Source organism: Muntiacus reevesi, chromosome 8 (assembly GCF_963930625.1).
Source record: "Muntiacus reevesi chromosome 8, mMunRee1.1, whole genome shotgun sequence".
Classification (NCBI taxonomy): Eukaryota; Metazoa; Chordata; class Mammalia; order Artiodactyla; family Cervidae; genus Muntiacus; species Muntiacus reevesi.
The window spans coordinates 36336501-36353479 of NC_089256.1; the positions used below are offsets into that span (position 1 = coordinate 36336501).

The 16979-nt window shown below is 40.1% G+C and overlaps 1 protein-coding gene across 1 annotated transcript in view; it reads right to left on the reverse strand.

Moving 5' to 3' along the window:
- Nucleotides 1-13448: 13448 nt before the first annotated feature.
- The window catches only part of ATG3 (autophagy related 3), a 34369-nt gene continuing 30838 nt past the window's right edge, over nucleotides 13449-16979 (reverse strand). Inside the window, exons 10-12 of the mRNA XM_065942943.1 lie at nucleotides 16704-16831; nucleotides 15222-15290; nucleotides 13449-13714 (exon numbers count right to left, since the gene is read on the reverse strand). Of these exons, the coding sequence (XP_065799015.1) occupies nucleotides 13633-13714; nucleotides 15222-15290; nucleotides 16704-16831 (279 nt within the window). The 3' untranslated portion in view covers nucleotides 13449-13632. The remainder of the gene's footprint in view (nucleotides 13715-15221; nucleotides 15291-16703; nucleotides 16832-16979) is intronic.

The window sequence follows — 16979 nt, forward strand, 5'->3', positions numbered from 1 at the left end:
CTCTCTTGACAGATTTTTTTCCTGGCATATGGAGACTGTACAGAGGCTGTTGCCAATGAATATTCCCACTGACAGTGTAGAGGTGTTCTCTTTCCTTCAGGCTCTGCTGTGTTTGCTGTTTGTGAACTTGTGAGGACAGCCGTTCTCACTGGTGGGATTTGATTTCTCCTTGTCATTTTGATCAGCATTTCTGCAGGAATTAGGAACACTGTGCATCTTGTCTTGTAGCAGTGGTATCAGGTTTTTTGTTTTGTTTTGTTTTGTTTGTTTTGTTTTGTTTTTTTATGAGTGTGAGGAAAATACACAAGTGGCAAGTGGCTTTTAGATAGTTGTGTTTGGAATTTATTTAGCAGTCCCTGCCCCAGGACACTTCCCGAGGGCAGCTGTCATTAACAGATACCCAGGACTTGTGAATAGTGGCTCAGATTGCAAAGCGTCAGCCTACAACCGGGAGACCTGGGTTCGATCCCTGGGTAGGGAAGATCCCCTGGAGAAGGAAATGGCAACACACTCCAATACGCTTGCTTGGAAAATCCCATAGACGGAGGAACCAGGTAGGCTGCAGTCCACAGGGTCGCAAAGAGTCGGACAAGACTGAGCAACTTCACTTTACTGAGCTATGATGGTCAAGTTGCAGTTACAGGAAACGGCCAGCAGGCGGCAGCACTTTTCCATACCCACCTTGGGTTCCTGGGGTCAACCAGAGCCTTAGGGCAAGTTGGCTTACCTGAGCAAACAGGGAAGGGCTTGAGTTTCACTTGTGGTTTTCCATACTTTCTTCATTTTTAGTCTCAGCCTTGCAATAAGGAGTTCGTGATCTGAGCCACAATCAGCTTCCTATCATGTTTTTGCTGACTGTGTAGAGCTTCTCCATTTTTGGCTGCAAAAATTATAATCAATCTGATTTCGGTATTGACTGTCTGGTGATGTCCATGTGTAGAGGAGCAACCAGAACCTTAGGGAAAGTCCTGTTCCTGGATTGTCAACTAGAGTGGAATGTGCCAGAAGAAACACCCAGGGTTTGTGTCCCATTTCTTCTTCCTTCCTTATCCCTATCCCCTGGACAAATCCCTGTTCTTGAAACACCACTCTGCAGAGGGTGCTGTCATCTGTAGTTGGGGTGACCCTAAGAAGGACGCTGGAGGTGGGAACCTCAGTCCAGAGGACATGGAGACCAGGGGACTTTTCAAATCTCTTTCAGCCTGGAGGCTCCACTGTCTTCTGGGCGCAGTGGGCTTGCACTTACCTCAGAAGGGCCCACTTGCATCTGGAGGCTGTGGGTCTGTGCAGAGGGGAATGGGCATTTCAGGTCCCAAAGGAGGTTTTGTTGGCTGGCGCATCCTCCCCAGCTCCATCAGGCCAAGACAGTCCATCTGTGGGACCCAGGCTTGCCCGGGTTCCAGGTCACAATGGCCTGAGGGAAATAGAGTCAGCATTTTCTTTTTTTTAATTTTTATTTTATATCAGTGTAGAAATGACTTGGATCTCCCTGGTAGCTCAACTGGTAAAGAATCTGCCTGCAACGCGGGAGATACGGGTTCGATCCCTGGGTTGGGAACATCCCCTGGAAGAGGGCATAGCAACTCACTCCAGTATTCTTGCCTGGAGAACCTCCATGGACAGAGGAGCCTGGGGGCCATGGGTCACAAAGAGTTGGACATGACTGAGCAACTAAGCATAGCATAGCACAGAGGCGACTTACGACGTTGTACGCCATGCTTGTCTGTTTTTCTTTTTTGAAGTGTTCAGCAACGTGATTCACTTATGCATAAATGTATGTTGTTGTTCAGTCACTCAGTCGTGTCCGACTCTTTGCAACCCCAGTGACTGTAGCACTCCGGCCCTCCCTGTCCTTCACCATCTCCCAAAGTTTGTCCAAGTTCATGTCCATTGCATCAGTGTATGTGTTCTTTTTCAGGTTATCTTCCCATTTAATTTATTATACAGCCGTGAGTAGGAGTCCTCGTCCTGCAGTGGGTTCTTGTTGATTATTTCCTAAAGAGTAGTGTGTAAATGTTCATATCCACCTGCTCATTTCTCACTGCCTACCATCTTTCCCTTTTAGTAACCATAAGGTGCTTTTCCTATGTCTGCAAAGACATTTCTGTTTCCTAAAGAAGTTTGCTTGTATCCTTTTTTAGAATCCACCTCTAAGTGATATCCTATGATATTTATCTTTCCTTGTCTCACTTAACTTCACTTAGTATGATCATCTCTACTTCCTTTCTTGTTGTTGGACATGACATGATGCTGTCCTTTTTATAGCTGAGTAACATTTCTCCGTGTGTATGTACCCCATCTTGTTTACCCATTCATCTGTCCTTGTCCACTTAGACTGCTTTCATGTCTTGGCCATTGTACATAGTGTTTCCCTGAACATTGGGGTGCAGATGTCTTTTATTATTATTTTTAAATTTGATTAAAAATAAATAAATAAATAAATTTATTGTTAACAGCAACAGCAATAATTAAGCTGGTGAGCATCTTTTCATGTCCTTCATGGCCACCTCTTTGTCTTCTTTGGGGAAACGTTCATTTAAATCTTTTGCCCCTATTAGATTGGGTTGTTTGTTTTTTACGAGGTGTATGGTCTGTTTGTATGTTTCAGAATTGAATTCCTCAGGGGTGTCTCTGTTCACAAATATTAATTTCATTCTGGGGTATCTCTTTTTGTTGTATTTATGGTTTCCTCTGCTGTGCCAATGCTTTTAAGTTGAATTAGGTCCCATTTGTTTATGTTTATTTTATTTGTCATTATTCTAAGAGGTGGATCCAAAAGATCTTTCTATGATCTATGTCAAAGCATGTCCTTCCTATATTTTCCTCAAGAAATTCGTAGTATCCATCCTTACATTTTGATATTTATATTATCTGGGCCTTATTTCTGTGCATGATGTTAGGGAGGATTCTAGTCTCTTTCTCATTTTCATTAAGGAGCCTCCACACTGTCCTCCATAGAGGCTGTTACCAATTTACATTCCCACCAACAGTGAAGGAGAGTTTCCTTTTGACCACACCCTCTCCTGGATTTATTGTTTGTTGACTTTTGGACAATGGCCATAGTTAACAGTGTGAGGAAATACTTCATTGTAGTTTGATTTGTATTTCTCTAATATTTAGCAATGTTGACATATTTTCATGTTTTTTTTTTTTAAACAGAGTGAGTAAAACTTAGCTCTTGAGATTTGCTTCTTGAACATCTGCTCTGTTTTGAATTCTTTTTTGATAACATACCCCAGGACATATCTTGAAAGCAGGTGCTTTGTCTTGACGGCCCCACAGGCCTTGTAAATATTAGTCGCCCATAAGCACAGGTTTTACATTTTCTTTTAGTGGATAGAGCCACAAGGTGGCAGCATTTATCACGGCACCTTTTTTATCTTTAAATATTTTTTAAGATATTAAAGTAGAATTGATTTCCAGTGTTGTGTTTGTTTTAGATGTACAAGACATTGATTCAGTTGTTCATAAATGTGTATCTTCTTTTTCGGATTCTTTTCCTGAATAGATTTATTAGCGTGTGTTAGAGTGTATTCAGAAGTGTTCCCTATGCGATTCAGTAGGTCCTTCCTTTTTGATAACATATTTGACATATATTAGTTTGTATATGTTAATCCACACTTTGTAATATGTCCCTCCCCATTGTTTACTTTTTAATACTCATGCCTTTGTTTTCTAAATCTGTTAGACTCTCATCGGTATGAATCACTAGATTCCACCTGAAAGTGATCTCTTATGGAGTTTGTCTTTCTCTCTCTGTCTTCACTTTCTGTCATAATCTCTCTGTCAGTCCATGTCACTGCAAATGGAATTAGTTTTTTTTTTTTTCCAGCTGAAGAGTATCCCTTGGTATATTTATACTTTATAGTCTACATTTTTCTGCTGATGGACATTTTGGTGGATTCTCTGTCTTGGCTATTGTAAACAGTGCTGCCATGAAAATCAGAGTGAGCAAGTTGTTTTAAATTTTAATGTTCATCAGATCTAACTCTAGGATTGACATTGTCTGATTATAGCGTAGCTCTATGCTTAGATTTTTAAAAACCTCTATACTGTTCTCCATGGTGGTGGCACCTCAGTGAGGAGGATTCCCTTTCTTCCACTCACTGCGCAGTACATATTCTTTGTAGATTTTTCTTGACAATGGGAGTTCTGATCAGTGGAAAGGATACTTCATTGTAATTTTTATCAGCATTTTAAAGTAATTAGTGAATTACTTTATTGTGATATTGTGATAATACTTTATTGTACTAGTGAATTACTGAGTGAATTACTCAGCCGTGTCCAACTCTTTGCGACCCTATGGACTGTAGCCTACCAGGCTCCTCCATCCTTGGACTTTCCCAGGCAAGAATATTGGCATGGGTTGCCATTTCTTTCTCCATGGTATCTTCCTGACCCAGGGATCGAACCTGGGTCTCCTGCATTTCAGGAGACACTTTACTGTCTGAGCCACCAAGGAAATCTTATAAAAATAATGAGAGGGCGAGGGTGGGATGATTTGGGAGAATGGCATTGAAACATGTATATTATCAAATGTGAAACGAATCACCAGTCCAGGTTCGATGCATGAGACAGGGTGCTCAGGGCTGGTGCATTGGATGACCCAGAGGGATGGGACGGGGAGGGAGGTGGGAGGGGGGTTCAGGATGGGGAACACATGTACACCCGTGGTGGATTCATGTCAATGTATGGCAAAACCACTACAATATTGAAAAGTAATTAGCCTCCAAATAAATTTATATTAAAAAATAATTAGTGATGATGAGTATCTTTCCATGTGGTTATATTTTATTCAGTGTGAGTACAATTGACCTCTTGAATCTGGCTTCTTGAAAGTCAGTCCTATTTTGAAACCTTGTCGGGGGATTATACCCCAGGGCATTTCATCAGGGCTAGTATCATTCAGAGCCCTACAGACCTTGGGAATGTTAAGAGCCCTTTGGCACTGGTTTTAAGGTGTATATATTAATCCGAAGCAGCTAAGTACTCCCTGCCCCCTACCTTTCTTTTGGTAACCCTAAATTTCTTTTCCAAGTCTGTGAGACCATTTCTCTTTAGTAAAGAAGTTCATTTGTATCAATTTTTAGATTTAACCAGAAGTGATATCATATGATACTCTCTTCCCTTCACTTAATATGATCATCCCTACTTTCTCCCTTGTGGCTGGACATGGCATTATTTCATTCTTCCTTATGACTGAGTGATACTGCCTTGTATATATGTACCCCTTCCTCTTTATCCATTCATCTGTGCTTCTACACTTAGGTTGCTACCATATCTTAGTGATTGTACCCATGAAACAGATTGCTGTCATTTCAGGGGAGCTCCAAAGAGCTCTGGTACCATAGTCCTTTATATTAGCATAGAGAATAATTCAGCAAGAGCAAAGTGGTAGATAGAAAGTGATTTATTAAACTAGGATGTTTGCAAGGTTTACAAGCAGGTAGGTGAGAAATACTGCCCCCTGAGAACTTAACTAGGCTACAGTTTATAATCAAAAGAAAAGTGGGCAGGGGAAGACCTTTTTTGTCTTTCTTGAGTAGATGTCACATTTCCATCTCAGTTCCTTCCCCAAATAGGGCAGGAAGTTTACTTGTCCTTCTGTATATGGTCAAGAAGCCTGAGCACTGAAGAATGGATGCTTTTGAACTGTGGTGTTGGAGATCCAACCAGTCCAGCCTAAAGGAAATCAGTCCTGGGTGTTCATTGGAAGGACTGATGCTGAAGCTGAAACTCCAATACTTTGGCTCGTGATGTGAAGAGCTGACTCATTAGAAAAGATCCTGATGCTGGGGAAGATTGAAGGCAGGAGGAGAAGGGGATGACAGAGGATGAGATGGAAAAATATTTTTAGGTTTCAGTATAAGGAGGGTTTTTCATTTTGAAAATTCACCTTCCCATAAATGATTTTGTGTGTGGATTGATCCTTTGATTATTATGTAGTGTCCTTCTTTGTCTCTTTTCACAGCTTTTATTTTGAAGTCTATTTTATCTGATATAAGTATTGCGACTCCTGCTTTCTTTTGGTCTCCGTTTGTGTGAAATATTTTTTTCCAGCCCTTCACTTTCAGTCTGTATGTGTCCCTTGCTTTGAGGTGGGTCTCTTGTAGATAGCATATATAGGGGTCTTGTTTTTCTATCCATTCAGCCAGGCTTTGTCTTTTGGTTGGGGCATTCAACCCATTTACATTTAAGGTAATTATTGATAAGAATGGTCCCATTGCCATTTGGTTTGTTGTTTAGGGTTCACGTTCATACAACCTTTCTGTTTCCTCTCTAGAGAAGATCCTTTAGCATTTGTTGAAGACCTGGTTTGGTGGTGTTGAATTATCTCAGCTTTTGCTTGTCTGTAAAGCTTTTAAATTCTCCTTCATATCTGAATGCGATCCTTGCTGGATACAGTAATCTGGGTTGTAGGTTATTCTCTTTCGTTACTTTAAGTATGTCCTGCCGTTCCCTTCTGGCCTGAAGAGTTTCTATTGAAAGATCAGCTGTTATCCTTATGGGATTCCCCTTGTGTGTTATTTGTTGTTTCTCCCTTGCTGCTTTTAATGTTTGTTCTTTGTGTTTGATCTTTGTTAATTTGACTAATATGTGTCTCAGGGTGTTTCCCCTTGGGTTTATCCTGTTTGGGACTCTCTGGGTTTCTTGGGCTTGGGTGGCTATTTCCTTCCCCATTTTGGGGAAGTTTTTAGCTATTATCTCTTCGAGTTATCTTCTCATGGCCTTTCTTTTTGTCTTCTTCTTCTGGGACTCCTATGATTCGAATGTTGGGGCGTTTCACATTGTCCCAGATGTCCCTGAGGCTGTCCTCATTTCTTTTGATTCTCTTTTCTTTTTTCCTCTCTGCTTCATTTACTTCCACCATTTTATCTTCTACCTCACTTATCCTATCTTCTCCCTCCGTTATTCTACTCTTGGTTCCCTCCAGAGTGTTTTTGACCTCAATTATTGCATTATTCATTTTTAATTGACACTTTTTTATTTCTTCTAGGTCCTTGTTAAACATTTCTTGCCTCTTCTCAATCCTTTTCTCCCAGTTATTTATCTGTAACTCCATTTTGTTTTCAAGATTTTGGATCATTTTTATTATCATTATTCTAAATTCTTTTTCAGGTAGATTCCCTATCTCCGCCTCTTTTGTTTGACTTGGTGGGCATTTTTCATGTTCCTTTACCTGCTGGGTATTTCTCTGCCTTTTCATCTTCTTTAGATTGCTGGATTTGGGGTGGCCTTTGTATTCTGGTAGTCTGTGGTTCCTTTATATTGTGGAGGTTTCTCCCAGTGGGTGGGGCTGGATGTTTGTCTTGTCGAGGTTTGCTGGTTAGAGAAGCTTGTTTCAATGTTCTGGTGGGTGGAGCTGGATTTCTTCTCTCTGGAGTGCAATGGAGTGTCCAGTAGTGAGTTTTGAGATGGGTCTATGGGTTTTGTGTGACTTTGGACAGCCTGTATATTGACGCTCAGGGCTATGTTCCTGCATTGCTGGAGAATTTGCGTGGTATGTCTTGCTCTGGAACTTATTGGCTCTTGGGTGGTGGTTGGTTTCAGTGTAGGTATGGAGGCTTTTGGATGATCTCTTATTAATTAATGTTCCCTGTAGTCAGGAGTTCTTTTGCGTTCTCAGGTTTTGGGCTTAAGCCTCTTGCCTCTGGATTTCAGTCTTATTCTTTCAGTAGCCTCAAGACTTCTCACTCCATACAGCACTGATAATAAAACTTCTAGGTTAATGGTGAAAGGATTCTCCACAGTGAGGGACACCCAGAGAGGTTCACAGTTACATCAAGAAGAGGAGACGGAGGAAGGAGATAGAGCTGAGCAGGAGGAGAAAAAGGGGGATTCAAGAGAGGAGAGACAGATCTAGGTTGTACTCTGTTCCCTAAGTGTTCTCCGCAGTCCAGAATACCCACAGAGATTCACAGAATTGGATTGAGAAGAGAAGGGGGCGAGAGGAAATAGAGGTGATCTGGGGGAGAAAAAGGAGAGTCAAAAGGGGGAGGAGTGATCATACCAGTAATCACACTCCTGAGTAAAAATGGATACTGAAGGTTGGATTCTTAAATGTCCAAAATTGATACCAAATACTGAAAAACGAAGATTAAAAATCTAGAGTAGAGGTTAGATTCTCAAAAACACAATATTAAAAAACCACAAAAACACAAAAAATTTAAGAAATATATATATGAAGCTCGCTTTAAAAATAGGGTCCTTTTTTTTTTGGCCAGGTTATAGTGGGTTATAAAAATGAAAATTAAGGAGTAATAGAGGACTTAAAAAAAAAAAAAGAAAAAAGAAAAAAAAGAAAAAAAAATTTTTTAACTAAAAAAATAATAGTAAAAATATATCTAGGAATTTCTTTGGAGCTGTTGCGGGCAGTGTGGGTTTGGCTCAGTGTCAGATAGCTCCTTGTTCGAGCTTCCACTTCTCACGATCTATAGGCCCCTTCCTGTGTTGTCGGTGTTGACTACAGGGATTTTAACCTGTTGCACCTGTCACTTCTGAAGCGGTTCCCTTTGTTTATTTGACTTCTGTTTGCAGGTCTCTTCGGTGTCTAATTTCCACCCTGACACAAGTGGGCGAAGGTGGTCTCTTGTTTAGGTTCGCTTGTTCAGTCGTGCTGCGGGGAGGGAGGGGCACAGCAGACAAATGTCACTGGCGCGTGCGGGGAGCACTCGCGGTGTCCGGCCACACTGGGTTTGCCCCCGCTTGCAGCATGTGTGCTTCCCCCATCTACACTGCTCAGGGTCCAGGCTGCTCTCCAGGGAGCGGGCCCTGAGTTGCGTGCACTTCCCAGGCCTCAGCCATTCAGATTCAGGTTTTCGGGTACTCCACAAAGACGCAGACTCGGTTGGGCCTGCGTTTTGTGCCTTCCCCGCCCGAGCAGCTCAGGCAGCTACGAGCTTGACGAGCGCGCTCTCCCCGGGTGCAGTCTGCATTATCCCCTCCGCGGTCCCGGCCTCAGTTCTGGGCACGCCAGTCGGGTGCGCTTTGTGTCTGTTCTGAGGAGCTGTACTCTAGCTGCGACCCTCCCGGCGGATGTCGACCATCCAGTATCTCAGGAAGTCTTTAGTTAGAAGCTGGGAGCCTGTTTGCAGTTTGGTAGGGGATGCGTCTCTGGGTCCGAATTTGCCCCTTTCTCCTCTGCCCTGCCTCCTGCCTCCAGCAGGGGATGGGCCAGTCTGTAGCCAGCTAGCTCTTCTCTGGTATTTGCTCAGTCCTTCGTTCTGGGAACCGGCAGGTAGTGCCTAAATTTAGGGCTTTTCCCAGGTTCTCTTTCTTGCTATCCCACAGTTTAAGTTGCTATCTCACGTTAGCTCCCTCCAATTGCCCTCAGGGCATTCGGGCCCAGTCCTCACCCTAAGCAATGCCACCTGCTCCTCTCCGTTTTCCCCCCACTTGCTGGTGGCAGATGCGGGCGTCTGGGGTACTTTTCTGCTGGGAGTTGCTTTTAGGTATGTACTCTGTGGGTTTATTTTTCCTCCCAGTTAGGTTGCCCTCCTAGATTTGAAAACTTCCCCCAGACCCGCTAGTGAGTTTCCTGGTGTTTGGAAACTTCCTCTATTAAGACTCCTTTCCCGGGAAGGATCTCCATCCCTAACTCTATTGTCTCTGTTTTTATTTTTTATATTTTGTCCTACCTCCTTTCGAAGACAATGGGCTGCTTTTCTGGGTGTGTGATGTCCTCTGCTAGCGATCAGAAGTTGTTTTGTTGAGTTTGCTCAGCGTTCAAATGATCTTTTGATGAATTTGTGGGGGAGAAAGTGGTCTCCCTGTCCTATTCCTACGCCATCTTAGTTCCCTCCTCCTAGACTGTGTTTCTTTAGGTTTCTCTAAGTGTGATCCATGAATCAATCTCCTACAATAAAACCTTGTGAGTTGCTGGTTTAATAAGACTCTCAGGCACCAGGACATGTCGTGGAAGTAGAAGGCAAGACTCAGTTTTTTGAGAGACGTGATATGTATCAGTGGGATGGGGTGGACAGAGGGCAAGAGGATGACTCAGGGTTTTGGCTCAGCAGCTGGGTAGGTGGTAGTGATGTTGAGTGGATAGAATTGAAAGTGAATGGGTTTTTATTGTTAGCGGTTTGGTTATGGTAGGTGCTGTTTGGCAGTGAATATAAAATCAGGAGTTTTGCTTTAGACATATTTGAGAGATTAAATAGGAACAAAAAAAAAAATGAAAGAGGAAGCTACAAAGGAAATAACTGAGACTTACTAAATTTACAACTATGTTTAAGATCTAGCCATGCTGTTTCATGTGTATCTATTATGTATTTAATGGCTGTACAAGACCTGGTATCTCAACCAATGATTATTTCCCAGATCACTTCCAACTCCTGCCATCAGAAACAAAACAGCAACAAGCATCCTCCTATATGTTCCCTGTAATACAGTAATCTATATGTGTGTGTATATATATTACTGTAATACAGTAATCAATATATATGTTGTGTGTGTCTCTATCCTCAGTTCCTGACACAGTGTTCCTAAAATCCTTAAACTCCGAAGTGATAAGAGCACTAAGAACATCTTCTGTTCTGTCAAGATAATTTTGAGTGGGCTCTTGGATTGGACTCATAACCAGACAGATCAAGCCATGCTTAGAAGTGTAGAATTTTCAGTCCCACCTCCCCATCCTCCTGAGAGGGAAAAGGGTTAGAAGCAGAGTTAACTACTGATCAGGCCTATGTAAGGAACCAGAGAAGGCAATGGCACCCTACTCCAGTACTCTTGCCTGGAAATTCCCATGGACAGAGGAGCCTGGTGGGCTGTGGTCCATGGGGTCTCGAATAGTCGGACACGACTGAGTGACTTCACTTTCACTTTTTGCTTTCATGCATTGGAGAAGGAAATGGCAACCCACTCCAGTGTTCTTGCCTGGAGAATCCCAGACAGCAGAGCCTGGTGGGCTGCCATCTATAGGGTCGGACGAAGTCGGACACGACTGAAGCGACTTAGCAGCAGCAGCAGCAGCAGCAACATGTAAGGAACAGTAATCCCAACAGTATGGTTTGGAGATCTTCTAGGTTGGCAAATACATCCACTCTGAAGAGGGTGATGCACTCCAATTCCATAGCAACAGAAGCTTCTGTATCGGGACTTTTCCAGACCTCGCTCTTCATCTAGCTGCTCATGTGTGCTCTTCATCATATCCTTTAGAAACTGACAAATGTTAAGTGTTTCCCTGAGTTCTGTTAGCCACTTCAGCAAAATTACTGAACCAGAGGAGACATACTTAATGTGACCACATACTACCAGTTTCCTCTCTCAAACAGCTATACCATAAAGAAAGCCATCGACAAAACAGGCAACCTACTAAATGGGAGAAAACATTTGCAAATAATGTGAATGATACTGTTCAACATAAATTAATAACCTATGCAACTCATCATCAAAAAAAAATCTAATTTAAAACTGTGCAGAACTGAAGAGACATTTTTCCAGATGAAAAGCAGATGGCAAACAGCACATGAAAAGATGTAATATTGTGTATCACTACCATAAAAGAGGCAAGGAAAAAATTGCACAAACAGCTCAAAGAAATCTGTAGTTTACTTAATAGTATTGCATCAACATTAATTTCTTAGTTTTAATAAGTGGTTATGCAAGGTATTAACATTAGAGGAAGCTAGGTGAAGGATGTACAGGACCTGAAATTCTTTTAAAAATATAAAACTATTTCCAAAAAAATGTTAGAAAAGAAAAAAAAACCATCACCATTTACTACCATATATGCAAATAAGACATTTAAGAATGACATGAAGCTAATATAAAAAATAAACTAGATGTGAGGGCTTATAAGACTGTTGCACATAATCTGAATCTCAATTCTAAGTTCATCAAAACAACTTCACTGTTCATGAAACCAATCCCATTTTTCTTGAGTGCTAGTTGTCATTTCCTTCTCTAGGGGTATTCCCCACCCAGGGATTGAATCTGGGTCTCCTGTACTGCCGGTGGATTCTTTACCAACTGAGCCACCAGGGAAAGCCTATTTTATATATTAGGTACCCATACAAAGATTTCAATAGGAAAAAAAGATCTGAAACTAAAAAGGTTTGACCAACAAAATCATTTATGCCACCTAGTGGTGATGAAATAAATGACTGTTAGCTTAAAATAAGATTTGAGAATATCTGTACTTAAATAAGGCTTAACTGGGAGAAAATGTTGACAATACCTATTATTACATATCATTTAGATTAAAGGTATTAAAAAATAGGATATTTCAGTAAAATCAGTTGAGTGCTTAGTTGTTCAGTCATATCTGACTCTTTGCGACCCCATGGACTGCAGCCCACCAGGCTCCTCTGTCCATGGGGATTCTCCAGGCAAGAATACTGGAGTGGGTTGCCATGCCCTCCTCCAGGGGATCCTTCCAAACCAGGGATCAAACCCAGGTCTCCCATATTGCTAGCAGATTCTTTACTGTCTGAGCCACCAGGGAAGCCCAACGTCAGTTGAAGATTAATTTAAAGAGTAACCTGGTGGCATACATGAGCAAGCAAGCTATTCAGTCATTATTTTCGTTATGGAGATTTCCTTAAAACACAAAAACTGAGTTACATTTGGAAAAGGGGGGAAAATAAAGGGGCACTGAAGGTAAGGAGAGTATTCTTGAATGATGAGGATTAAACAAACTAACCTAGAAACTAAGGTTCCTTAAAGGCAGTCAGCCACTCCTGGTATGTGCATGGATGAAAAAGAGGGACAAGGGCAATGTGGTGGTAACAAAGAGAATGTAAATGGAGTTCTGAAAGGGCCTGGGTTCTACTCCTTGGCTCTGTGAGTGTTCTTGCACACTTACCCTTTCTGAACTCCCAGACCCAGATCTATAAACTATACAACAAAGGGACTTCTTTAAACTTTAGTATTAACTTAATTTTAATGTTAATTAAATTTAATTCAATTGAAATTTTAATATTCTATCCCCTGGAGGAAATGGCAACCCACTCCAGTATTCTTGCCTGGGAAAACTCATGGACAGAGGAACCTGGTGGGCTACAGTCCATGGGGTCACAAAGAGTTTGATGGACACAACTGAGCACGCATGTGCGCACATGCACTCACAGGCAATCACAATAAGAAAAATATTCTTGAATCCAGAATTACTCTGGAAGTATTAACAAAATAAGCAACAGCACTTAATTTCCTGGCGCACAGTAAGTACTTCATCAATGTTAACTATTAGCAGATAGGAGACTTAGGGAGACAGAGGGAAAACAAAAGGAACAAAGAGCAAGAGAAAGAAGGGAAAGGGAGTCTAGCATGCAGTATTTTCTAGTCCCAGCTCTCACACACAAATACACATTTAAATACCTTCCTCATAAATGTGAACCAAAAATACTCTTACCATCATTCTGATATATTTCTACACTTAGAATTATTATTACTTAAGAAAAATGCTATTCTATTACCACCTTTTTGATAAGAAGCAAGGAAAAAAGTCTCTTTACACTCATTTTTATTAAACAAATAAGGCTGGTGGTGGAACTTTTTTTATTTAATGCATAAACATAAGTCTCTTTATTAGAGAAATTGTACATATTGGTGAATATGGTCAATGGTCACTATGGGTTAATTCCTTAAAAATCAGAACCAATAATTAGGATAGATTTTATGCTCTCTTTGTTACATTGTGAAGTGTCTTGTGTAGTCATATTCTATTGTTGGAATGACAGCTTGTACAAATTTCAAGAAAATCAGAAGATACCTAAAGGTTTTTAGCTAAGGAAAACAGATTGGTAAATAGTTCTGATTTAAGCTAACACTGTAATTGTCCATTTTATTAAGCAATAACTCAGAAAAATATATAGAAGACAGAATCTTAAATCAAGTATATTAAAAAAACATTCATTCATGCAAGCTGGTGTCTATTCAACACAAGGCTCTCTATAACTTAAGAATGCCTGACTTATCCCGATTTAATATTTGCATGTTAAGACTTCTTAAAGAGTCCAAGTTCTTATTAGCCCAAATATTTTAATATATAAATAAGGACACTGTTGCACAAATTTAAATGAGTGGGAAATGGCTTTTTTTACTGTCTGTAAGTTTTTTAGAGTATGTTAGAAAATGAGACAGTGTGGAGAATATAAAAATACTGAAGCAAAAGAACAAAAAATAGGTAAAAATCCTCCATAAGGACTGATTCTTGGTTAGTATATGTACCTGCCATAGCATCTGCTATACTGGACTGTCTTTAACAAATTCCCGATTTTTTTTCCTATGTTCCAATGCACTTAGAAACATTAAGAGCTTAATTTTTAATTGATGACTCAATTAGAATTACAGAGTCTTTCAAGCTGCTATATAGCTTCAAAAATAGAGATGAATGCTCATATTATGAATAATAGGCTTTCAACAGTAAATCTGGTTTGGACCAAAAACTCCCGGTTGTTTCAATATCACCTCAGCTCAATGTTTCTCTGAGGGACACACATTCTATTGGCAATGCTCATGTTATCTACAGTTCCAAGACAGTGGCAACCTCTCAGTCTACATCTAACAGTGAGTGGCATGAACCACTCATTCAAGATGTTTGGTATTTAAACCATTGACTCTGGCTGCTTTTCACAAATACAGGCTATGGGCATGTGTATTTCAGGACCCAGTAGTTCACTTAATTCCTCTTGTCAACCCCAGAAAAATAAATGGGTGCTCATATCTGGAGAAAAATAAGAATACTGTATTTGAAGACTACCTGATATAGAATTCATGCGCTTTTTACTTTTCTTCACTTCAGAGATCTCAGATCGACAAAACCCAACTTTACTTTTTACCTGATAGGAAAGTACACTTTTGACAACCTGCTAAATATATCTGAGGAAAAGATATTCACGTGTTATCCTCTAAATTCACAGGTTACTCATCTTTCATCAACAGATTAAGCATTTTGAGTTTCTTTTTCATCAAGAGTTAACAGTTATGAATTGCCTACTCTCAGCCATTGCCTCCTGAACAAACAAAGGCACTTGGCAAGCTGCTACCTAGAAGCACATATTGCTCTGAAGCTCTGTAACAAAGCAGAGCGAACTGGTTCACACAAGGACATGTGCTCAACAACTGAACGAGGCCAGAACTATCACAATGCAACATCTTCCAAACAAAGTCTCCCACTAAGATTTCCACATATGAGGTGCTAAATTTCTCAAAAAGGGGAAAAAAAAAATCCCAGAAGCACTTTGCCCCTAGTCACATACACAGACAGGTAAGGATACATATGAACACCAAGTTCTCCCCCTCCTTCTGCAACAGTCTCAATGATTTTCTTCATCACCTCAGCATGCCTAAATGTAAAAGAAAAAATATCAGTATAGATCAACTGGATCAAAATAGGAAAAGCAAGTTTTTGTTTGTGAAAATTTTTACTGTCAGTGATTTTAATATATAACAGTAATAATGTAAAATATTCTCCTCTCTACTCCCCAACAAGCCAGACTGTTGGGTCATGCAGACAATTTTACTGGGGGAAGGGGTAATTTTAAAAAGCTATGGTAGTCACAAAGGAACACAATGGAACTAGTTAGCTTTCCTATAGTGGGGGTGGAAGGGGGGGTAGGGCAGAAAATCAGAGAAAGGGAAATCATGCCAGGGTACAACTGCAGAGCAAGGGCTTTCTGCTCTGAGAAAAAAACAAGAATCCAACCAGACAAATTCAAAAAAGTTACATGAAAACGGTTGGTTAAAAACAACAACAAAGAGATATTTATAATGCTGTGATTTTTGACTGCTTAAATATTTAACTGAGAATAAGCCACAACTGAGTTAAAGAAAAGCCAGTTGGTCAAAGTTCACATATACATTTTTTCAGATAAAAATTATCTGATTCTATTTAGAAAAAAATTCTTTGCCTTTATATAAAGGATATTTATCTAAAGTTTTCCACAAATCTTCTCATGGCCAACTGGTTAATCTCCTATGCTACATAAAACAGTGATATCAGAGTAATTACCTGAGCAAATTAACTGAGTAAAGTGCATCATACAGAAGAAATGAACTTTTATATGTATCCTGGCTTAAATAACGTCACTTCAATCTCTGAATATAACCTTCATGACAGAAGCAGTCAACTTAGAAGATGAGAGTAAATGTACTGGCCCTGAGAATATGAAGTCAAAATCTGAAGCAGCCAAGGCAAGGCCTAAAATGCCTTGATATGTATATAGACTCAGTTTCACATTTTTAGCCCTGTGATAACACACTGATACAAAGAAATACCAAATTATAAAATGTACTTGATTTGGTAGGGTTGGAAACTTCTTAACTGAAAAGTAGAGGAGAATAGAAATTCTGCACACATCTCCCTTCACTAACCAATAAAAGGAGATTAATAGGTCACCTAGAAAAAGCACAAAGTTAACTTTATATTCCACATTCCCAGAAAGATATCACAACAGAGCAAGCCATTAGTATTTTTTAATTTAAAAAGAATCTTCCAAAATATTCTTGGAGCTAGTAACAGGAGTAAAATCACAAAAATCTATACTCTAATACAACACACAAAGAACAAAAAAATATTCTTAATGAATTACTTAAAAGAAATTGATAAATTTTTTTTTGGTCTTACATATTACTTAAACACAAAAACATTTCTAAGGAAGACAATAATTTTATTTATGAAGTAAATTTTCTTCTGTTCAGACACTGTTTATACAGACTCTCAAGTGGTAAATCCATGAAGTGTACACACACACACGCACCTGCATGGGTGAACTGAACACATAGGAGGTGGTGGGAGATGAGGATGATTTTCAATGGTCACTGTTTTCTTCACATGATCTTGACTGATGTCTTCGTACATGTGCTCAACTGTTAAAGGCTGCCGTTGCTGAAACCATAAAAAATGCTTTGAAATTACTATTTAAAAACTTTTAGGCCTAAACTTCAGTCTTTATAATATACTTAGCCCCACCTTCCACATAACTTGCAATTTCAAATTCTATACTATTTAGAATGACCAGATTATTTGGGGCAAA